At 39.2% G+C, this 25,107-nt stretch overlaps 1 protein-coding gene across 1 annotated transcript in view; it reads right to left on the bottom strand.

Annotated features, from left to right (window-relative positions):
- prom1a (prominin 1a) overlaps positions 1–25,107 on the bottom strand; it is a 99,039-nt gene that overhangs the window by 35,258 nt on the left and 38,674 nt on the right. Inside the window, exons 3-4 of the mRNA XM_034690692.1 lie at positions 20,354–20,412; positions 14,030–14,235 (exon numbers count right to left, since the gene is read on the bottom strand). Coding sequence (XP_034546583.1) covers positions 14,030–14,235; positions 20,354–20,412 — 265 coding nt within the window. The remainder of the gene's footprint in view (positions 1–14,029; positions 14,236–20,353; positions 20,413–25,107) is intronic.

The raw sequence follows: 25,107 nt of genomic DNA, 5'->3' as shown, positions 1-25,107 counted from the left end.
TGTATGAATGTGGTGTGAATGGGTGACTGCAAGTAAAGCACTCTGCATGGTCAGAAGGCTAGAGACAGCTCTGTACAAACACATCCCATTACCATTTCTAAAACATTTGAGTCACCACTTTAAACAGGAAAATTAGTGGCTTATTTTTTCTGCCAGCCTGACCTCAGTGACCCGACTGAATCTCATGGGAGCACACGGATTACAACACAGATGCTTATTTTGTGTTTTTATGGGAGCAAATGAATAGAAAAACGCAGTTAGTGTAGGGATAAACCAAACTACACAGACAGAAAATGTTTCTTCTGGGAATGTAAAATCAGATTTTTACAAGTGCATTGCACTTTTGGTGGCCTTAGGTCAAGTTTACCTCCCAAGTCTAAGCTTAAGGACTGTTTCTGTATTGTTTTGTAGCTGCTAGAACAGCAAGGAAGCTTGGTTGGCAGACATGATGTACTGTACATATAAATGATGGAGAGGGAAACGGTGACTGCTGTTTAAAATATGTTGTATAAATGCACCGGTCTGACATCAGGGTTTCATATTTCATTTTCATGGTGTTCAACTCTTGACACCTTCGACTATCACTAGCTGGCAGCACCACACCTGATGTAGAGCCCTAGTGATGCCCCTGTACACATCATGTAATGTGAAAAGCTTTTAGTGCCTGTTAGTATACTACCTTTCATCCTATGTTCAATTTATGAAGCAAATATTTCACTGAATTGTTAAATCCTCTGTTCGTTCATACATGTTTTATTCAACTTTTCTGCATTTTATCCATTTGTTTACAGACCCATCTACTGCTATAATAAATTTAGGCATGGTAATATTTATTCAGCCACTGTTTTATTCAGTCAAGCCTCTGGTTATCTTGTTTGCATTCAATTTACCTTCTCTTTTCCCCTCAACTAGCCACTGTGTTATCCCATTTATCCACTGCTTTATTTGTCTTCTCAGAGCTTGCCAGGTCACAGTCTGAACTCTCGTCCCAGTGCAGCCCTGTGTCCTATAAAGAATTCAACCAGGCACTGAAAAAGCTTTATAACCCCAGGGCCTTCGCTGTAGGCATCACAACCCAGTTTAGACAGTGCTATTTTCCTCCCTTTTTGTTTCCCTTATAATGACTCTATGTAAGCTGCTGTCTGTTCCAGGCTGCAGCGGTTTGATGGGAGACAACAGGCCATTAAGTCCACAGTAAACAGGAAAAGATATAAAAACTAAACTCAGAGTCAAACAGCCTGTAGGGCTCAGGGTTGTGCAAAAAAAGCAACTGAAGGTCACTGAAATACTGAAATACTAGAAGGGACAAAACATGCTACCTTAGTACCCCCAATGTCATCATTTTTAAAATCTTTCAAACATCCAGACGTGGTTAGACAGTAATTAAAAAGTAACACTTGATTTAACAGCTTGGAGCATTGGAAGATGTACCAGTTGGGATTAACTGGGTCAGATTTGACCCTGTCATACCCATGAGTAACAAAAGTTGAAACCGAATTAGGGGCATGACTCAAACTGGAAAATCCCTGCCTTCCACTAAACACTGGTTCTGCTGAAAGGGTCCAGTCATTGCAGACAGTAAGTGTAATCTGTAGGAATGCATTTGTTGGTACTTTAAAGCTGAATTTTCCTGCTTGTGGGAATGCTTACACAGCTCCAGATCAAACAATCTTAAGGGTTATAATAATTTAACAGAACCATCCTCTGATGTGTTTGTAAGCCAATAACTGACTTTCATGTTACCTGCCTCTTGGTACTTGAAAAACAGAAAGGCAGAGAAAACTTTTTTTTCACAAGGATATCATAAAAAAGAAGAAGATGACAGTAAATCACATTTGTTCTGCAACTATCCCCAGATAGATTAAGGTCAGAAAAATAATTAACCTCTTAGAATAATATTTACAATATTTCATCAAAATAAATGTCAGCTGTCCAAAAGAAAACAACTCAAGGGACTGGATGTTGGAAGAATTTAAAAGAACAGGTAATTTTCTCTGTAAACAGTGAATTCATAACCATTTCTTGAACTCTATTAGCCTCAAATCAAACTTGTGCTTTGAAATTATTCATCTCTGATATGCTTACAGTGTAAAATTACAAGGACTCTGAAGACTAACACCAAAGAAAGTTTTAAACTTCAAGTCCTTCAAAGACTGTTTTTCAGACAACCTGAAGTTTGTGCACTGCCAGTGTTAGCTTTAAACAGATTTAGAAAAACATGAAAAATCTGCTTTCATATCAACAGTGGAGTCTCAAATGTAGATACAAATAATATTTAGTACATAACTTGAATCATTTCACAATAAATGTATAAATGGGCCTTTTTAGACTGCAAAAATAATGATTTATTGTAATGTGTGATCCTTGAACAATTTCCCTGCCTTAGCACACATGTGGAATCTGGGTTTCTGTGTATACACTTTTAGTACCTCTGATTTATTTCACCTTCATTCTCTAAGCTTTAGAAATCAGTGCGACCCAGAAAGGTTTCACTAAAAGTACCTTCACTACCAGCAATGTGCTTTTCACTCAATCATTGTAGAGTCTGCTCGGTCCCATTAGAGAAATCTACACAGAAACAAGTCTTTGTTCTTTTCCACATGAACTTGAGTGTGATTTGTTGTGAACAACAAAGTGATCTGAACTCAATGACATGCAGTTTCATGGGGAAGCATTTCTCTGACATTCATTGTATAAAAAGAGAAGGAAGGCCAAACACGTTGCTGTGTCCATCTGACTTAAGCTTTCAATTCCTGGTTTGTAAATGTCACCACTCTGTGCATGTTTGTGTACATTTTGCACCACAGTTTAGCTTGAATTACTCTTACTGCTGGTGTGATTGCATCCTGTCCTTTCCACCTTATGGAGGATGTGCATTTTTTTTTAGATGCTGCATGTCCTCTTTTTATGTGCAAAAGCTGAAAACTGGTTTGAGTGCATGGCACCTCCTTAAAGAATAAAATAACAATAAAATGTCAGGATCAATGTTTTAGTTTTTACTCCCTACCCTTCTGACCACACAGTTGAAACACAGTGACACAAAGACGTGAAAGATGACTCTATCTGCATTAGAAATGCTGCTATTCCTGGATTTTAAATCCCCCTGGCCAATCGTCCCTGAGATAGAGAGTACCTCTTTGATATAAAAGCCATTCCTGAGCCCTGCAGCTTTGCCTTCTCACATCTTTTCTCTCTCCTGTGCTACAATGTGGCATATCATAACTATTACAACACAAATGTCTCCAATAAATTTGAAAGACCGGACTGTGAACATTGATTAGTTTCACAATTCCTTTCAGACGACTTGTGTTTTGATTTGGGGGGGTGTTCACAACTACAACAAACAGAGCATTATAAACCCCAGGACAAGGAAAATATGTAATTAGTAAAACATAAAGTGGATTTGAGAAATAAACCAGAAATAAGGGAGAATAAGAATGATTAGTACGAGTTAGGGCTCTCCAGGAGATTTGATAAATCATGGGATGTGTATTTCTATCTGACAGCAAACTCTCCAGTTAATTACCTTGGTAGGGATTTGTGTGAGGCTGCAGTTGTGGGATGCGTGTATGTGCTGGACATGTGCTATGTACTTGGAGGTTGAGAGAGATGGGGTGGAGAATGGCTCAGAACCAATCATTAATGGAAATTCAACGTACAACAAGGGATAACAAACACAAAGTTATAACCTATTCATAAATAATGAAGAAAAGCTTCAGGCAAAATAATAAGCTAAGAATAAAAAGGGAGCAAAGAGGTATTGACACAAAATGTTAAAATGTGAAAAAGTGCAAAGTAACACTTGAACTCGAGGTTCTCAGCCAGAGCTTGAGTTGTCAGATTTCAGTAGATGGAACATGAAATGGATCAAACGAAGCAGTACAGCCAAAAAGAGGCAAGTAAAGCATCTAAAGATTACAGCATATACATGAAAACTCTCCAAAAGGGAGAACATGATGTAGAGTTTTACTATGAAGGCCTCATTTGTTGAGTGTTTATTATGTCTGTGCTGTGATCATGTTCTCTGTGAGGATTTGCTCTGCCTGTGCTTCCCAGAGAGCTACTGACTGAAGAATGGTCAGAAAAACAGATAAAGGAAAAACATGATGATGCAAACAAGATGGTGAGGACACTCGTGTTGGATCGTGTATGGCATTTGTTAAGAAATCAAAAGGAACATTTTCATGAGTAATTCTTTGATGGGGGGCATTTTACTGGATTGGACAGCTGATGAGAGACAGGTTGAGGCAATGGGTTGCAGAACCAGCAGCAAGAATTATAGCCTCTGTGAAATGGGATGATTGATTTGATTGCCAGGCTTAACCGGCACACCAACATATAACATTCTTAAGTGTTAGTTCTTCTCCATATGAACTTCACTGTGATTTGTAGGGAAAGTGTTCTGAACCTCATGACCTGCAGTTTCACAGGGAACCATTCATCTGACATTCAATGCATAAAAACAGAAGGAAGGCCAAACAAGATGATGTGTCCTTGTGACTTTAGCTTTCAATTCCTGGCTTGTAAAATGTAAATGGTTTGTTACATTATTCAGGATGTTAAAGTGTTTGCACTTCTTTTGGCCATAGCACTGGAGACTCCTAAAATTATAAATTAAACTGTCAAGTGCAACTAAAGTCTAGGAACTTCAAGAAATTGGAGGATTGCTTTACCTTTGATTGCATTCTGCACATCTGTGTAAACTTTATTATTTTATTTGATCTTTATTTTGTTTTATTCGTATTTACATCTTATTTTATTCCTTCTTCTATTAGTATTTTGACTTTCTTACATACTGTTTACAAGAGCTCTGTAATGACTGAATTTCCCTCCCTGGGATAAATAAAGTATTTCTGATTCTGATTCTGATTCTGAAGACATAACCTTTGAAAATAATACAAATGTAAGGGCAGCAAACAACTCTGATATCAAGGATGAGATCACTAAAACAATGTTATAATGAAAGAAGCCAGGCACCAATTATGTGCAGAAATTAGCAGCAACAAGTAACTTGATTCATAAAACACAAATGATTTAAGAACCAAGAGAAAAAAGAGTTTTTGACAGGCTTATAAAATGTATTTATTGTTCTCTGGATGCTCTTGACAAATGAAACTTAATACATTTGTGTAATAGACATCTTAAGATAAACTATTTTCCTTGCTTTTGCATCTTTATTTGTCAAGATGTATTTTTAGGCTATCCTTTCCCCCTTGCTGAATCCTGTTACTTTTCCTGCAACTGCTGCCCACTCTTCCCCCAGGTGCTACAGCTTAAGTTTTCATTTTCATTTTGTAGACTTGAGTTGCTCCAAAACTTGGCTCTGACTCTTATAAATAGATTTCTTTTTTAGGACCTCCTAGTGACTTGACATTCAGTCAGCAAGTGACATCTTCATTGTCATGGCTGCCTCATTTACGACAAAGGAAGAGTTAACAAGATAAGACAGGACAGATCTTTATTGTCCTTGCAAGGACATTTGTTGCCACTGTCTGTACAAAACATACACACATGCTTAGAACACGTAAAACAGACAAAGGAAGATGTACCTGAAAGACATCCAAACAGTGCACCTCTACGCATACATACACAAACACGCAGCATGCTCATTACACTATCACACTACTATAAAGCCTCTAAAATTGCCATGCATGTGATGCCTCCCCAGTGAGATGGTTCACTGAGCAGTATCTGGGTTACAGGAGGCAGAGGATGCATGAAAGTTCATTTTGTTCAGCAGTAAGTGGGTGACTTTGAGGTAGTTTATCTCAGGTGGTATCATCTATAAAATTCAAGGTGTATGAAAGGTCAGTCAGTATCTTAAATTTGCTTATACAAGCAAATTTACTTTGTTTTAAATCACTCCTCAAAGAAGATTAGCCCACCGGTCTTTTGTTTTTCTAGCATTTGCCTGAAGCACACAGTGTGATTCTTTTGTTTTCTGTTTCATGCAGTGAGTAATTCTAGAGTAATTTCTTTTACAAGGAGGATTTATGTGTCCATTTACTTACTTCTCTAACCAGGGAAAGCTACAATGGTTTTCTCAAGCACTAACATTCAGTGTTTAACAATGAAGTCAATCTGCAGTTCTTTTAATGACCACTTAAGGCTGGCTCAAAAAGTCAAGAAATCCTGAATAGAGCTCATATTATATTGCCTGTTTTTACTGTAGGACTTGTGATGTTTATAGTCTGGCACAAAAACATGTTCTCTATGCCTTATTTCATTTATAACAATGTATACAGGGAGTGGACTTTTAGTCAGTTATGTATCCTTATAGGCACAATTAGGGGAATAGCATACTGACTGGAGGGTAAATGGCAGTTTTGGTTAGCCTTCAGCCTGAACTTTCTAGCTTAGCTAAAGGTTAGTTGGATTCACCATTTCTGAACTGGCAACCGCCATCTTTGGGCTTTGCTATTCCTCTTTAGAAACCTGTGGCATTTCTACGTTTGTCCTGGTCACATGCCTTTTATGACTTCTAACTTTCCTCTAAACACTAACATCAGACTTCCACCAGATCCGTGTCTGGTCCATCTCTGATCCAACTCTGTGCTCTCTCATCTGTCAACACCCACTGATTGCGTATTCGGAATGCGGCTTAGAGCAGGACGGCCGCACAGCTGGCAAAAATAATCTTGTCTTGCGTTTCTGATCCGGAGGGCTCCAACCTGCTGGATCAGAGAAGCAGCTGGAACGCAACAGAGCGGATCCAGTGGAAGTTAAAACATTCACTGGAATAGAAACCTATCAGATCCGGTGCGTGACAGATCGGAGACGGACCAGACACTGATCCGATGGAATTTGGCTATAGGTTTTCTGTTTATCTGAAGTACCAAACTTGGACACTTCTTGGATTCTTCCATAGTTTCTCCTTTTTCTTAGTTGCTGTTGTCTACTAGGCTCCTATGGTTGCTCCATGTTTAAGCTTTTCAGTGCTTTAATGTAACAGACATTCATTGGAATGTAGAAGTCCTGCACTACAGTTTACCACCATATATAGTCCCCATGATGAGCAGTATATATTACAAATAAAGAGTGAAGGAGTGAGTGAAACACTACACTATCACATATCTAAGTTGTTTAAAGTGTTTGTCCAAAGGTTCTGGGTGCATAGCTCTTGGGGCTGTCCCTCCAGTCCCATGTTCAGCAATAAAAAGTGTCCCAGAGTTGGAAATTAGTTTCATCTCATTAATTGGGTCACTTTATTAATAATTTAGCAGAATTCAGAGCTTATATTTGCCGTCACATAAATAAGAGCTAGACTGCTTTGGTCATTGCACCATGATGAGACATTTTTTCTCCTGAAAGCTTATTTATTATAAAACTAAACTCAGCCTTTCTGCCTCTTTCTTGTTTTCATTTTTTATTGAAGGGGACTCTATCATTTCGTCTGTGTTGGTCACTCAGCAGGGCAGTTAAAGTCATTTTAACTGTTATGTAATAGTTTATGAAGTAGTGGAGAATACAAGGAGACTTTGGGAGTGAAAATTACCCAAGGACAACAAGCACCAGCCACAGTAGTACCAGTGACACTGCAGGAACTGCAACACTTTATGTCATCTTCTTAAAGATATTACAGATGGAATGATCCAATCGGAGGGCAAAGTCCTCCAATCTGAACTGACTGAGTGAAATTAAAAGTGATGGGAGCTGAATGTTCAGTCTCTGTTGCCTACATTAACATTAATTAGACCCAATATGATAAGCATGAATTACTGCGCCCGTAATGTGGAGACCTTTAGTGTTAATAGTGTTGGACACACAGAGACTGAAATAGACTGCTGAAATGCTTGCTGGGTAACAGCATGAGGCAGGGGACCTCCACTTGGCTGGAACAGAAGGAATGATCTTGTATCTGTCTTTCTATCATTATAAATCCATGCAGTGGTTATGTTGTATCAGAGCTGATTAGTAGTGACTGAAATGACCCAGGCTGTTTGTTTGCAAAGGTACAGTGTGGCCTTCCAATGGCTGGAAGGCATAATGCAACATGCTGTTTAACTACACTGTAATTGCATTTATGCACGAGCTAAGACATGATATATTAATAAACAAACACATGTGGGCTGTTGTTCAGAAAGATGTAGCCTCTGACACGGGACCTCCACCAGATCTGTGTCCAGTCCATATCCAATCTGCTGCGGTCCGGCTCCGTGCTCTCTCATCCGTCAACACCCACCAGTTGGGTTTTCAGAACGGAGCAGGATTACCTCATCTGACACCTACCCTCTCACAGTGATTTCAGGCTTTAAAATAACAAAACGGAAATGATCAATACTTTTTCTAACAATCTTGTTTGCTTTTCTAGGTCATAAAGAGGCATCACTGTTCGTTTCAGTCCATTTCATGACCACTCAAAAACTCCTCACAGGAGCTTTAAGTGAAAATCAATCTGGTGATAACACAGTGTTTTATTCTGAAAATTAACCAGATGTTTTAATTTGTTTTGGTGCCTGACTTCCTGTCCCGCTCCATCTAAATCTATTGAAATGTATGGGTCATGCGCCGGCATCTGGCAAAAATACAAGTCTTGCGTATCTAATCCAGAGGGCTCCGATCTGCTGGATCAGAGACGCAGCCAGAACGCAACAGAGCGGATCCAGTGGAAGTCAACACATTGACTAGAATAGAAACCTATCAGAGCCAGTGCAGTGACAGATCGGAGACGGACTGGACACGGATCTGGAGGAAGCTGATGGAAGCTGTTCAGTGTCAAAATAAGGTGTACTGTTTTCTCTTTACAGCTATACGGCAGTAAATACGAACGCCTTACATTCTGTATGTCTTGCACACAATAGTCTTCCACATCTTATATTATTGTCATATCTTTGATTAAAACTAATCATCTTATTAACAAGGTTCAAAACTTGCAAAAGTGCCAGATTGTGGGCAACTCAGCGCCCAGGTTCCAAATAGTACGGACAGAAACATTAAAAGATGGCTAAATGTGGGGAAATAACTATCAGTGTGACGAAAGGAAAGCTTGAAAGAGAAACATTATTCTGTCTGACATTTTGGAATATGAAGTAAAACAACTTCTGAAGAGGAAACAGGAAAGAGAGGCCTTAGCTCATGACCCAGAATGAATCCAAGCCATGTTCACTACAGAATAAAAAGCAAATAGACATATAAAACATTTTGGGTCATTTAATTTTAGGTTCAGGTACGGTTCAGTAATTCTATCCTCATTAAACAAAACATAACCATAACAAGGCTGCTGACATTCAATCATTATAACTGCATCATTACTAATAACATTTTACCCACTGCAATAAATCTCACTGTAACTTGTTCTAAATGGATGTTTGTAGAGTGAGATGTAATGTGTGTTTCTTGAACGTTTCACCCTCATTTTTGAAACTATACACAAAGACACTTCTGTTTCTCTCGCTCACCTCCTCTGGCACATCTCTCCTAAAACAACATCTGATGTTTGAACACAGTAATTATCTGAGAATTGACAAATTTCAGGCTTGTTAATCAGTTCATGTTTCTTAAGATTTCAAGATTAATTTACCTAATTCAACCTGGTGAAAATGTAAAATTAGACAGCAGCACTAATCAGAAAATGGCCTTAATCTGGTTCTGATGAAATTATTAGTGTTTATGTAAATGTCTTGATTGAATCTACAAAATGTTCTCATCAGATCTATCCAAACAGAGCTGAGACCAATTTTCTGTCTTTAGTGCACAACATGCAAAGAAAAACAGTGACTCAGAATAAACCCTGTGCTGATATTCACATTTGCTCTCTGTGCTATAGACGTGATCACACAAAGACAACAGGCCCGCCTGTGTTGTAGCCAAAGCATTTGAGCATGAGTGCGTATTTTGAGCATGACTGGCATCTGTGTGAATCAAAGCCCAAACCCCTTCAGCACTACTCTAACCCAGTAAACATCACTCAATCACGTTTACAACCACAGCTCTTTGGAGCCTACTCTGGGATATGACCCTTCCACCTTCAGAATAAAGCGTGATCCAAGAATAACATTTTCTACTCATCTTACCCTTACACTTTATTTCCTCACATTTCCATAAACACAGTGTATTTTTCTCCTTTTGTGTAAGTCAGCACTGATTGTTACATACAAGGAAAAGTAGATAAAACAGGTTGTGAAATGAGAATTTACTGAAGACACAAGTAGAAACCAACATCAGAGAGGTATCTTCAGTACCAACTTTAAACATTTCTGTTGTATTTTCAGTAGAGTGTGCCTCTCTTTCACATGCATAGGTAAACATATTTACTTTCATCATGTCAGTGGGACAGGGACATTCCTGTCATTTAGATTCAGTCAATGTCAAATATTTTGGAAGATACACAAAATGTGACAAGTTTACATAAGCAGCAACCATGATTAAACAAATACACAAATAGAAGCTAACAAGTGGAAAAATGTGGCATAAGGACGTTGCCTTGTTCCAAATGGATACTACCACATCAAAATTGACTGTTTTATGTCAACTTTTTTTAAAACTACATGATAAACTTGACTTCTGTCTGAGCTAGAAAATCCCACATAGTGGTGCTGGTTTAGCTCAGCATGCGCCCCATGTACAGAGGCTGGTTCAATCCCAATGCAGGGCCCTTTGCCACACATCATTTCTCATTGATTATTTCTGGTTTTCTGTTCTTTCCACTGTTCTATCTCTACAAATCTTTCCATAAAGGTAGAAAAGCCCAATCCTCATAATGTCTCTGTGATTCTATTGAATACATTATCAAGGCATTGGTTCTTACTGCCACTTGTTCTTCTATTTAAAGTAATTTTTTAACATTATTCTTAATTTGAGAATCACATCTGTCACCCTTGGTTTAGTCCGGTCTGTTTGGTGTCTGGGGACTCAGATTTAACGCATAAACCATGTCACAAAGCCATCACACCAAAAGACAACCTGATCAATAAGTGGGCTGTAGGTGTGGGGATAATCCTAGACTTGCATCATCTCTTTGGGTCTTATGAGGTGAAATTGGTCTTGCAGCCAATGTTCATAACCGCTTTGCTACAAAGCACACAGACAGGCAGACCTTTAGAAAGCTTTTCTTTTTTCATATAAAGCCCACATGACTTCATTCTGAGGTAGAGATTGTATATTGCTTCACCAATCATTGGCATCAATGTTTTCTCACCCTGAGCTATATATCACCACATGGCCAGCCACCAAGCTAACGTTACTCTCATTAAGGGTGAAGGGTCAACGTCTGAGTCAGCTGAACTGATGATGCCCAGCACAGCATGCAGAAAAACACAGCAAATCTCAGTAAACCAGATCACAACTCAGAAACCGGACCACCGACTGCATTGCATGGTCAATTTCTTACGATCCAGTGTGCCAGAGACCGGTTACCTCAGATCATTAACTTGAAAAGGTTGGTTACCTATTCTGATTGGTGAATCTTTACACCCTTATTAGCTAGTCTTTGGTGCTCTCTTGATTGGAAATGTACATGACATTTCTGAATATATCTACCTTTTGAAATCCAGACATTGTGTACGTAAACCCATTCACAGGATTATACCATCATTTTTCATTTCATGAATAACCTTAAATCTTAATCTTAAAAGAAAGGGCAGTCTATTATAGGCTGTCTATTATAGACTGTCTGTTGTGTCCTAAGCTTCTATGACAGAATTCACAGCGTGTCCATGCTAAGGTTTTTTTGTTTTGTTGGCATGATCACTCTCCTGTCTCATCCTGTGACATTTTATTGATTTGTCCCTACCTGGGTGTCTTGCACCCCTCCTAATCCAGCTTTGGCAGTTTTTGGAAAGTAAATATCTCCCCTGCCACTCCTCTATGCCAGGCTGTCAGCTTCCTAGTGGCAGTAAAAAAAGTCTGGGCCAGGGCCCTGTACTCATCCCTCTTCTGACTGTAATTGCTTCATTAGAGCCTCTGCAGCGTCTCTGCCTGGTAGCTGGGGAGATTTAATAAGAGCTCTGAGGATGCTCTCAGACTCTGGCGTCTGGGCTCCTAGGATATTGCTTTGGAATTTCTAATAACCGGGCTATGTTCCAACAAAGACAGAAAGTCAAAGAACATCAAACTAAGTACACTCCTGGATGCCTCCAGTCTAGCACAAAAGGCAAACGGAGCTCTCCTAAGCCTTTTGTACTGTGGCTTCATCCCCAGCGGCTACTGTTTCTTCATCCGCCGAGACTACAAAACAGAGTGGATTGAGTTTCCTGTGGTCCATTTTCTGAGAAATGAGTTTCGCAAGAAGCAGGACAGTCCAATGATGTAACAGGCTTGTACAGGAAAACTGCAAAGTAAACTTAAAGATTTCTTCAAGGCGTTTACAGCCCACTCTCTCTCTCTCATTTATTATTTTTTTATTTGACTCAACTCTTACTCTCAAACTTTCTTGGTTGTGGCTCTCTCTGATATTAAGACAATAATAAACCCGAAAGCCATCTAAAGAAAACAGACGCACCCTGAAACCACTTTTGCCTGCTGTAACCATTCCTCCAATTCAAACAAGAGATCTGTTTGTAATGCATTTTTAAAGTATGCTATTGGGGGAAAAAAAACTTCAGTTCTTAAAACAGTATATTTTATAAGCTTAACTGAGGTTGATATGAAGCTTCAGCAGCTAGAACTTCACAACTCAAGTGAATATATTTAAAGGAACCGTCTTTTTAGCATAAAATTGGCCACTTAATGTGTCACAGTTTAGCTGCAGTTGAAAAATAGCAACACAAAGAGGGAATTTTAAAATAAAAACTCTGAAATATTGGATATATTGATTATTCATGAGGGAAATGGCTCTGGAGAAAAGTTCAACACGATGGTCTGCGTGAAGTTGTGGTTAAAGCTTAGCTTCAGCTTAACCACAACAATGGGAAAACGGTCACAGTGCTGCACTGGGATAAAATCTTTGGATTACTTTAACTGAATTAAAGCTTCCTCTTTAAATGAGTAAAGATCAAGGTTGGCTCAATGAGGACTCTGGCCACAGCTAATGGCTTAAAGTGATCAACCACAGAGCCATCTACCATCCCAACATCAAACATAAAAGCAGTTGCAGATTGTTTTGATTGATTTAACCATTAAAAGTTCAACTATGTAGCTTAATAATAACAAAGAGTATCCTGTAAGAATATTAAGGATAGATTTCCTGTTTCTATTTGAAGTGTGAATTGTAAATTTAAACACACATTGTCATGCAAATATGAAATAGCTCAGAAATAATAATCGCAGTTTGGTTTAACAGACAGAAAGAAGCTAGAGACACCATCTATTAAATTCATAGATCACAATAATTAACTGAAATGACTACAATTGAAACACTGGCAATCCAGGAATTAATTTGGAGCTCGGCTCCTCACATTTCCCACAGGATAGAAACCAACCAAATGCTTACAATGTGCATGCAAAGTAGGGAAACGATAGCTGAATACATTAGAAAGCCTTTCAAGCACATGAAGCAGGTAAATCTAGGAGAATAGTGAGGTGTGGATGAAATTGTGCACATAAGAGTGGACTGAAATGGTTATGCAAGCTGTGTGAATCATATAAGAATAAGTATTATGGAATAACTGATCAGTTCACATATTGCAGATGAATCACTTGTCTTAGTTTTGGTGTAATTTTAGCTGTGGATTGAGAATGAATTCCCACCACATTAAAAATAGTCCAAATAATTATGAGAGGACTTAGCCTGAACACAAGAATGAAGGATGCTGCCTCATAGTATCCTCAGTTGGACTTTACTATATATAGCAAACAGGGGGGGATGGTGCAGGCTGATGACCGCGTGTTAATTTGTGTGTGAAACAGAAGCATGAGATGACCAGAGGGGCATGTGTATAGAGTGTTGCTGGCTGAATGTGTGTCAATGTGTGAATGAGAACTATGCTGCAAATGAATCTGAGGTGAAGCTTGCTCTGAATTCCAGTTTACATGCATGTTCAAGCGTGCTCACAGTGTTTGCACCGGGAAAATACACATCTGTTTGCATGCTGATGTTCTGCATACGCTCCCCTGATCTGTGTCATTTGCTGTGTGGATGTGTCATACTCACGTGATGACCAATGATGTAGAGAAGAGCAGCGTTCCCAGCAGGCCTCGCCGACAGTCTGCGTTCTTCCTCTGCCGTTGGTGCATCTCGCCGCCGCAGTTGTCACAGCAGCGGCACAAGCAGAAGAAGAGGCCGATTAGTGGCAGGAGAACGGCGAACAGCAGCCCCACCGCCGCACATACTAGGAAGCCTATCTCGTAGTAGATAGCCTGGGGTCAGTTAGGGAGGAATGAAAGGAGAAGTGAGATGAAGAAAAGGGACAAATAATTCAACAAACATAACAGAGAGAGGTGATAAACACAGGGGTAAGATGAAAAGAAAAATAGGATCAGGGGTTGTTGTGAAAAGAATTGAGTAAGGTGTTGAGGAGTGAGGGAGAGAAGAAAGGGTTGATTAAAAGTAGTGTACAAGGGAAGAAGGGAGGACACAAACAAGGAGGCTGCGGATTGAAGGATCCCACAGCTAGAACTCTCTCTCCGTTCTTTTTTCTAACAGGGATTTATGGATAAACAATAAACACATTGCGTAACACATGGCGCTGTAGAATCGACTACTTAAATACATTAATACACAGCATAAACGCCAAGACTCTCTCTCTCTGAGAAACCAGTGGGGGTACTATAGCACTACACAGCAGGCTGGTAGAGACAACTGCAATATGCACAGAGGATATGAAGATCACAACACATGAAGGATGATGGGAAAATACTCAAAGGACTCAGGGCCATCCATGTAGCCCTGTGGTGCAGATTTTCCCAGACTAATGAAGGGGAGGACAGAATTTCTGATGAAAACACCTACTTCAAGAAGGATTGACTACAGGGAAGAGTACTGCAGGAAAAATCCTCAAAACATGACTGCTTGGACCTGTTATGATGAGGTAGAAAATTCAGAAGTCCCTAATGAGAGATATTTTGGCTGTTTTAGTGGCTTTAATAATTCTAGAGAAGAAAGTGCACATTCGTAAAAAATTGGCCTGTCACTGTACCAATTATATTTCACTGTCAGGCAAGATTTTTTCAAGAAGTAGCTCTGTGCACTGGCAGATTTCTATAACTTGCAGAAAATAGGGTTTTAGTGACACATTGTTGGGTGAAAACTTTGCAAATGAAGATTTACAGCTCAAACTGAGAAATTACTTCACATGATCATTTTATAAAGTACATTAGAACATTTACTGCCAGTTTATTCAGCGCAGGATTCAGTACACCCTCAGGCAGTTTGACATAATTTCCCTTAAACTCATACCCAGAACACTTCTGGGAGTAATGTGATACACTTAATCATGAACTAAAGCCTTAAGAGTTTTCTGTTTAGCTGAATCAAAACAGTCTTCAAACAGTGTCACTTACTGCAGAACATTATAACCTTTATGAAGGGAACACTTATTAAGAAAACATTACATTAGACTGCATAAGTTTGAGATAGATGTCGCAACAAAAAGAGGAAACTGAGTTTATGTCATTACTTGGGAAAAAGAAAACCTGGCTAGACGTATTCAGAAACAGGAAGTTTCAAACTTGAACTTCCTTTTTTTAAACAGAAACATGGGCTGTTTTTGAAATCGCCTACTATACTAGCAGTATGTACTGATTTGGACTAAAGTCAGTATGTAGTATGTGAACAAGAGCAAAATCTGCAGTATGCCAAAACTACCCGGATGTCGTACTGATTCAGGAAAATTTCTCAGTATGCAACGGACCAATCTGCCTCGTGTACTGTTTCCCACAATGCACAGCGCTCATTCTGCTTTTTCTTTTTTCTTCTTTTTTGACGGGGGGGGAACAGTTTTTAGGTGCTGTGCAAACTGGAAATCCAGTGACGTCTGGCTCAGCATACTGCAGAACAGATCCAACAGAAGAGTCATACTACATCCTACCTTCAAGTGCAGTATGTAGTTGAAAATGGCTGTTTTCAAAACGGCCTGCTACATACTACCTGGGAATGTAGTATGCAGTGCGTACTGCATACTACATACTGCGTTTGAATTTAGTATGTAGTATGACTGTTCTGTTGGATCTGTTCTGCAGGATGCTGGGTCAGGCGGCGCAGGATTTCCGGTTTTCGAAAGTGGAAGTAAACAACAACCAAGCTGACAACAAAACTGCTCCTTTAGCATCACTTCTGATTTAAAAAGTGGTTTATATGGAATTAAATAATTTTCACAGCACCTAAAAACTGAGTGTACCCCGTCAAAAAACAAGAAAAAGAGGAACGTTAGCGCTGTGCATTGTGGGAATACTGAGGCATACTGAGAAATGTTCCCGAATCATGACATCCGGGTAGTTTAGGCATACTGCAGATTTTGCTGTTGTTCACATACTACATACTGACTTTTGGCCAAATCAGTACATATTACTAGTATAGGCGATTTCGAAAACAGCCAATGTAATTGTCACATGGCTTTATATGATAGGACAGATAGTACTTGCAGTAAATAGATTATTGTTAGACTAATGAGGAAATTGGGGTGAATAGTTCAGGTGTTAAACGGTTAATAGGGGGTGGAGTGAGGTTAGAAAGCTAGTGCATTATATTAAAGACCAGTAGGGTTAAAATGTGTGGATATAAATAGTTAGCATAGGATTGAGCAGAGGAATGCTGACTGTTGTGTTATAAACCTTTTATAAATAAGATTTAGTTCAACCATCCGTCCTCAGATGAATAAATCACCCTGGATGTTGATTGATAATTAGATGTATTCATGGAGACTCGACATGATCTCTTATACATTTTGCCTGGTATATTGCAGGAGTTGAATTTCTGCTGTTGTAAGCTTCTTTGTAGAGTTCCCACCTCCTCTTGTCATGTATCAAAGTGCTCCTAGTTAATCTGCTGCCATCTAAAGCATGCTCAGCACAGGATTGGGAAATTGTCAAAATTGAAAAGGGGATTGTTAATTCCCACACCGTATGTAACTTGTCACAATAATGTTCAATAGCTCCTCGTTATGAGAGGATCAAAGCAGGACCGCTATCACCGCTTCTTAATGGATGGACTGCTCTCCCAGCTGATTCGCACTAATCTTAATCAGCCTCATAAGTCAATGACCCTGGCTTCTTCAGGGACCTGCGGCTTTTGCTTTTTTAACATGCAGGGCGCAAAGGATGGCTTCTGAACTTAAAGGAGGAGTATTCTTCCCCTGATTCACTTGAGAATGTCTGTGCAAACTTCTAAATCTCCAGGCTTTGAGTATAATCCAACTTCTTAAAGCTCCTGGCTGTTTCAAAAAACATACTTTACAAGATGAAGAATGAAAAATTTGGCAAGTTATACTCTTTCTGACCTTCAGGGATAAAAACATGGAAACTTGAGAGTTTTGAAGATGGAGCCAGGCTAAGAAATAGAGGAAAAAAGAGAGGTAGACTGACCATGTGTGCGTGTGGCCCCGTGACTTCAAAAGGCACCAATGTCAGCCCAGTTGTTGAGGACATTGTGCAAATCTGAACGCTTGCATTGTCATTCTGCTGCGGGGCCGTGTTTGTTATTGGGTGAATTTTTTCAGAAAAAAGGTCAGTAATGTTTCATTTTTTCCCCAACACCACTCTTGAAGGGCTTGGAGCTCTGCCTATTTTAAGATTTGAGCTTTGTCTTGGCAAGAGCCCAAAAGAAGGAGGTGACCTTCCAATCAGAACAAATTGGGTGATGAGGTGGCGGCATGTCTGAGCGGCGAAGATGGGCGTTTTTTTAAGTTTAATCAGATTTAATCAAGGCAGCCATGAGGCATAAAGTGTCGTGCAGCAAGATGCTCATAGTCTATTAGCTAAATGTCTCAGTTATACAAGCAACTGTGAATGAATTAACATCATGTTTTTGTATTTTTGTGCTTCCTATTTCAGTCTTTGTTGTGACTTTGGCTGCTTGATAGTCAATTGGATTTGACGCTGCTTTGGATCTGCAGGAGAACTTAATATTAAAATTGCAAATGTATGGTTTTCAGAAGAGAAGAAGTAATAACTTGAGTTCAAAATACAAACAAAAAATAATTAGATCTCATCTTGACTATTAAGAATCCACTGGATGAAACAGAGAGGGAAATCACTGATTAGGATACTGAATTTCCCTTTGGGGATTAATAAAGTACATTCTATTTTATTCTATGAGTAAGACAACAGTCTCCTATCAAGATGATTATTTACTTCACTGTCCTATGAATACTGATTGATTCCTCTTTGAGTGAGCTTCATGAATTGATTTGGCAGTAGACACAATCAAGGTCGATGCCAAACAACACTTTCAATTTGACGTGGGGGCTCGGCAAATCAGAGATACCTCTAATGAACTACTTCATGGAAACAAAGACGAAGCTCGACTTTTGGACTACATTAACAATAGGTAACATATTGCAACCAATACAGTCCTTTTCTATCCTTTTCTCTTGTTGCAGCAATACAACATTTAATAGTTTGAGCCTTACTCTGTATGACTCTTTGTAGACCTCGCCTCTATATGTTCTGTAGCTATGCAGCACTGTCAGTTATATACTTTTTGTTTTTGTGTAAATAAAGATGTATGATTTAGGGGCATAAACAAATTTGCTACTTTTCTTATAATTGGAAAAAAAAAATTTTATGGGTAATTGATCATTAACATTTCCAAAGACACTTAAAGTTTCTTCCCAACCCAGGGTGTAATGAACCTTTTTAATGAGAATGAACTGATTTTCCTCAACCAAGCAAATAATTAAGAGCAGTTATATAATCTGTAAGCATTGGTTGCTTGAGTATGTTTTAATTTGTGATAGTAGAACCAACATTCAGGAGGAAAATCAGCCTTTTCTGGTTTATTTGACTTATTCGAGAGCACGAGGACATACACATGGAGATGTTTTCTTTTGTTTATGTCTTGAGAGAGCTGTTTGAAGCTCTTTTAAAGACTGATGTTTACTATGAAACGCTCTGAAGCTCTGGCAGCGCTGCAAAATGTGTGTCAGTGGTGCAGGTCAGTGAGTGGCGATTTAAAGTAGTAAGAAGAGTTCTGCAAATGTCAGCATGCAAAAGATCAAGTGTGTGTATGTGTGTGTGTGAGAGTGAGTTTATTCATCTGTCACTCATCCTTGCTGTGGTTTGGTTGGATATCAGAGGTGGCCGACCACTGGTCTCGAAGCTCCTCTCAGTTTAACTATCTAGTTTATTCATACAGTAGGTGAACACATGCTACATCACTGCTTTATCATAAAGCTCCATGTGGCGGTCCAGTTGGGATAATTAGGTAAATCCAAGGAGAGATTGTAGATATTAGACTTTCACGTATAACTTTGGTATCTTTTTTTTATACAGCTTTGAATTGTTTGGGTTAAAAGCTCAAATCCTCAGCAGTTAAGTATGAAAAACAACATTACTCTTTTACAGACTCATACTGAGGAAACTCAGGCAGTGTTCTGTGTAATGTATAAATGTCTCCCTGACTATTAAAAGTCTTCTCTGATAATCCAGTCAGCATTGTTGCTCCTCCATGAATAACTAAAGGATAAGTCTCGTATAAGACAGGGAGTACAGCTGAATGGAACGACTGGGTGAAAGTCACAAGGCTGCACAACTACTCATGAATTCCAATGAGTGAAATGTCATAATGCAGAAAAAATTGTAGTACTTTCGTAAAGTTTTAGATTTGAGCCAGAGTTGTGCAGCCCTGGTGACCCAGGACAGGAGCATGAAGGGACAGGGGGGTGGTTTGCACGGTTAGATCCAGTGTGCAGACTTTACCTGAAGTGTCAGCACTATATTCTCTGGCTGAGGGAGGCCAGAGCAGATCAGATGAAGAGGGCATGCAGAAGACAAAGGCAACGCAGCGTCAAAGAAAGAGCAAAGCAACAGAACAAAAACATGTGGATGAAATAGAATAACAAAAAGAGAAATCAAAGAATCCAAAACTGGCATGCATATCCACGTAGCTGCATATTGTAACACCACACAAAGACGGCAAGTTCTCCGGTAATTGAGAGGAAGGTACGGAGTGAACTTTCACTGAATCCCCTTTAGATCTCAGGGACTGTCAAAGAGCAGAACAGTGTCTTTGATTGCCAAAGTTGTTCCTTATAAAACCTCAAATGATGTATCTCTCTTCTAATTCACAGGTTGTGCCTGGAGCAGTTATCATTATCTTCTGAGGTTTCTGCTAAAAGATGGCCTTGCTCCTGCTTGGTAAAGCTCGGCACCTCGCTCTAGAGAAATCAGGGACTCCAGGCTCATCTTGGAGGTAATTTTTCCCCCTGTAATTTATATCAAAGATTGCTGATCAAATCAGAAGAAATACACATGCAATAAGGCGAGGGAATGGACACAGCAAAGCAATTGATCTGAGAACAAACATCAACTTAAAGTTTACCTTTTGGTATTCTGTCTGAATGGCTCCAAACTTGTCCTTTGCCAGTCTGACGATAAGATCTGCAATGAAACACAGAAAACAAACACACCATGAAGAGTTCATTTTGTAAGTAATCATATGAACCTTAATCACAAAAGACTGCACCGAAAGATACACATACAGTAAAAAACCCAAGTAAAACCCAAACTAAGCACAACTCAAATTTCCTGTTATTAGCTTCAGGATGGAAAAGAAACAAATAGCTTCCCCAGTCCGTGTTTATTTCTGATAAAGACAAACTCTTTCATGAGGAGCCTACAGCTTATGGCCTCATTTTACACCCTAATTTAAATTTATATAAAGATGTCGGTGTGAAAACATCCCTTAGCCTACAGCAAGAAACTACAGTACATAGTTAATGTGATAAATTATTGCTGTCAAACTGGAGCATGATGTTGACGTGTTTGACAAGATGGTGTCAGGGAATCCAGAGCCAAACTCTGACACTGCAGTGTCCCTTCATCCCTTATTCTCCCCTCTGGGGTTTAGACCCGAGCAGACTGACAGGGTGAGGAACTGTTATTTTATTTATTTACAGACTGACAGCGTGTTAGGATTCTGTGTACGGTGTTGATATTCTGGTAACTTCTGGAGTTAAACTGAAAACTGTGACCTGACTGTTTCAGAGAGCCATGAAACAAAGCAGATTCTTTTTTATACCTGGTTGAAATTACAAGAACGTTTTTACAGAGCATGTGATCCAGCTGCACGGTGCATTATGGATATGGATATAATGGATTTATTCAAATAAGTCCATCCAGCACGAAGCAGCAGACTCATGAGACTCAGATAAAAGTTTTAAACTGGGCAGTGCTGATCAAATATTAATCAAGATTTTGTTACTGCACTGACTACATCTTCCCTCAGATGATTTTAAAAATGAATTTTCAGCTGCTGCTGCTTAGCTGTTATACAAGGATGTTTGTGACCAGGTCGAGGTTTTCTTGCAAACAAGGAATGAGCAAAATGTTTGTTTACAACATTAATGCAAATTAAAATATCAAGCCTATAAAAAGCAGACAAACATGCTGAGACAGATAGATGTATTGCAAATTGATGACTTCAACTTTCAGACTAAAAAATAATCAAACATCCTGCACTGTTGGACTTTGATTTGGAAAACCGAAGTAGGGGGGGGGGTAGAGTCAATCCCAGCATAGATTCAGCAGAAGGTGAGAAAAACTCATCACAGTTTTGAGTCCATAACAGACAAATAAGAAGTTTTCTGCCAAAATCTGAACTACCTTTAACTACACATTGTTTGCACAAATGGAGAAGTCAACATGAGCATCAGTCAGTGACAAATGTGACTGTTTCAGAAGGTAAGTGCCCGTAGTTTGAACGCTTCTTTAACATATCAATAGTCGACCTCCCTTAAAACCAGAGACCTACCTCTGATCAAATTCTGTATGTTTCTAAGCTCCTCTTATCCACACCTGAAGCAGCTCTGCTTGTGATTTATACAATGATGACAGAGACAGCAAGTCCTCTCAAAGCTGATTTCCAAAAATAGGATGCTAACGACACAAGGGCTTTCCCTCCTTCACCTGCAATGCAGTGTTTGCTTTATTTCTGAAGTAAAGAAATATCCCACAGATGAACGGTTGGCAAGAATTGTTTTAATTTAATACAAGTATGATCCCTGCCTATTATTTAAAGCATGAGATTTGTACTGTGAGAGGGCTCCAGGCTTATACTTCACCTAATTATTATGGCTGTTTAGGAAGAGAGGAGCTTATCTTGTGAAGCTGTCATGTCTGATTGCCTTTATTGAAACATTTACTAATGCTTGATGATTTGACTGAGAGACCGTCTTATATTGTCAGTCAGACTCTCACTTGTATAGTTTTACATTTGACCCGCCTGACAGCCACAGGCTTTCACTAGTTGTTGAAGAACTAGAGCAGGTGCAACTCAAGTGCCTTGCTTGAGGGCACTTTTTACGATTCTTACAGTCAAAGAACAGCTTTCTGATCCACTTCTCATGCCATAGTTTTCCCACAAAGTTTGGAAATATAATTCTGTTTCACAGGTCAGATCACCACAGTAGTTTTCCAGCCTGTAGGTGAGTTCCTCCAACCAAGGATGTCGGTCATCTGTCACCATTGTGTGGTTCTTATGAGGTGTAAAATAATCTGTCTTTAAGAGAAACCAAAGTAGATCAAGAGCAAAGCTATCACTACCACTTCTTCTTCTGGCCTTTTGTTTACAAGAAGCCTCTGACCTTAGGGGGAAGGTGTGTGTTAAATTGTCCTGTTTGTTCCTGACATGAACTGCTATGATGAGAAACAAGATCTAACCTATTTATGAATAAAGCAGTAATTGTCAAAATATTAGCTGATATCTTATTTTGGTATAAAACACAATAACAGCTTCAGAAGAGAGAAATGAAGTCACACTAGTCCAACAGCCGCCCAGAGAGGCTGTTGAAGGCGGGGATGTTGCTCCTTTAATCTGCCTTTGATATAAGGGGGCTTCTCTGCATTTGCTGTGTCTCCAATAGAAACAAAGCAGGGTTGACATCAATGCAAATGTGGCAGCCGGAAGGACAGGACAGGGTTTGAAGTTTTCAGATGTGGTGTGTGTGTGCCATCCATCAGCAGCTCAAAAAAGAAGAAAAGACAAACTAAACAGCGACTGAAAGTGTCTGTAAAATGAGGATATATCAAGCTTCTGAAGGGCGGCTTGATGGCTGCCATTTAACAGACAGAAAAGGACCATTTTAACGTGTAGAAAGCTATGTATCTGCCCAAGGGGTATGTGATATGTCACATAAGGAGCCGGCTTTGACATAGTAGTCATTGTTTTGCTTCCAGAATGTCAGCATGGTGAGTAAAGTTTTACATTGGGGCAACAGTGTCGGGGTTGTTTGGTTCATTGTAGGAAAAATCATATTCTGCATAATTTCTCGCTTTTTTTACAATTTGTAAATATACCTTCTTCGCCTAAACCCAATCTCTTTTGAATTACATACAAATTAGAGCTGGCTTTGTATGAGAAATTACCCAGGACAAACAAATGTTCAGTTTACACTCACCCTCCTCAAGAAGAGTCATGAGGAGCAGGTTGGAGTGAGTTGCTTTCAGGAGGTTTGCACATCTTCTTGTGCTCACTTTCACTTTGAATCACAACCTATTTAATAAACCACAGTTCCCCTGAAGGCGCGCTGCCTGAAGCAATCAAAGCATGATGTATGAAACGTTTGACATTTCAAATTGGGTTAAATTATTGAACTAATAGAAGAAGCGGTTGTCAGCCCAGAGAGACTGAAGCTGAGAAAGGAGGATGCAGTAGCCGGAGTGTTTACGTGTGATATAATCAAGGAATTATGAATGAATTCTGCTCTGAAATTACCTACGAAAACTGAAGAAATCAGCAGGTTTTACTCGAGTGAAGAAGTTATTCGTCTCCTATGAGAAATGTTTGACCATCCAAACTCTGATTTCCAGAACGAATGGATGAATGAAGTCGTCGCAGCAAAGAGAAGTCATAAAGAATGAAAGAAGCCGCAGTGGAGGCATAAATATAAAGTAGGGGAAAGTAAAAGAGAGCACAGAGAAGGATCAAAGACAGGGGGTAACAGAGAGAGAAGTAAGAGAGGTGAGAAGAGAAAAGCAGCACGTCGAAAGGTCTGGATTGAATAACCTGCTTTTCTACTGAGAGGCGACTAATCCCTGTCCACTCGATACGAGTCTCCCTCCCACTTTAACTCTCTCCTCTCTCCTCTCTCGCTGGCACTTATCAAGTTTAAGGCCTGTAAGTATAATTATCAGGATGAAGTGACCTTTGACCTCTCTTACACTGAAAAGACTCAAAACTAAGCAAGTTTTTTGTCTTATTTTTAGTAAAAAATGTCTTATTATAATTATATTTACCCATATGATAAGCCAAATTCACCATTTCAAGATATTAAACACCACAAATAAGACCTGAATTGTTTATAATGAGTAAAAAATCTGCTAGGAGGGTGAGAAAAATGTACTTCACACATTTCCTGAAATTAAGACATTCTTATTTTATTTTTACTACAAATAAGACAAAAACACTTGCTTAGTTTTGAGAAGTTTGTTGAGCTGCACTGAGTTGAGAAGCGAGATTCTGAAGCAGAGTGGGACAGTAAAGGTTTATTAGTTTCTATGGACATTCAAATTATTTTCATCAATGTGAAAACCGGCTCCCATTGGGATCAATTACAACCAAAATGAACTCAGGATGACCAGACTTATATTTCACACTGAGCATCACATTAAAATGTGAGTTTGTCTTCCTCCAAATCTGAACTGAAGCCTCAAAAGACTGCAGACAGTTATTATAGTCATAATTTAAATACAAATACAATCCTGTGTTTTTTAATAGTTTTGAAAGTAAAAGCAGGGGTCAGTACTTATCTCTGTGAACTGTGTTCTTGCATATTTTGAACCATTGATGGAAACAAAACCCTGTCTTTTGAAATGTGGAGACAGTTTCAAGTATAACAAATCAATGAGGGCAAAACTACAGTCCTAGCTGAATAGATTATGATATTTCATGTATTTTCCTGCCCTGGATTAAGACCACAGAAGCAAATTAAGGGAAAAAAGAGGAGACAAATGCATGCAAATGCAAAGCTAAGGTTACCTGGAGTGGAATCTTTTCTCTTTCGACTCCCTGCCGTCAAAATCACAGGAGACATCTCAATATACGGGCTGGCTGAGTTCATGCTCTATTTACAAGCC

This window comes from Notolabrus celidotus, chromosome 8 (genome assembly GCF_009762535.1).
Source record: "Notolabrus celidotus isolate fNotCel1 chromosome 8, fNotCel1.pri, whole genome shotgun sequence".
Taxonomy (NCBI): domain Eukaryota; kingdom Metazoa; phylum Chordata; class Actinopteri; order Labriformes; family Labridae; genus Notolabrus; species Notolabrus celidotus.
This window is presented reverse-complemented; position numbering and strand designations above follow the sequence as displayed.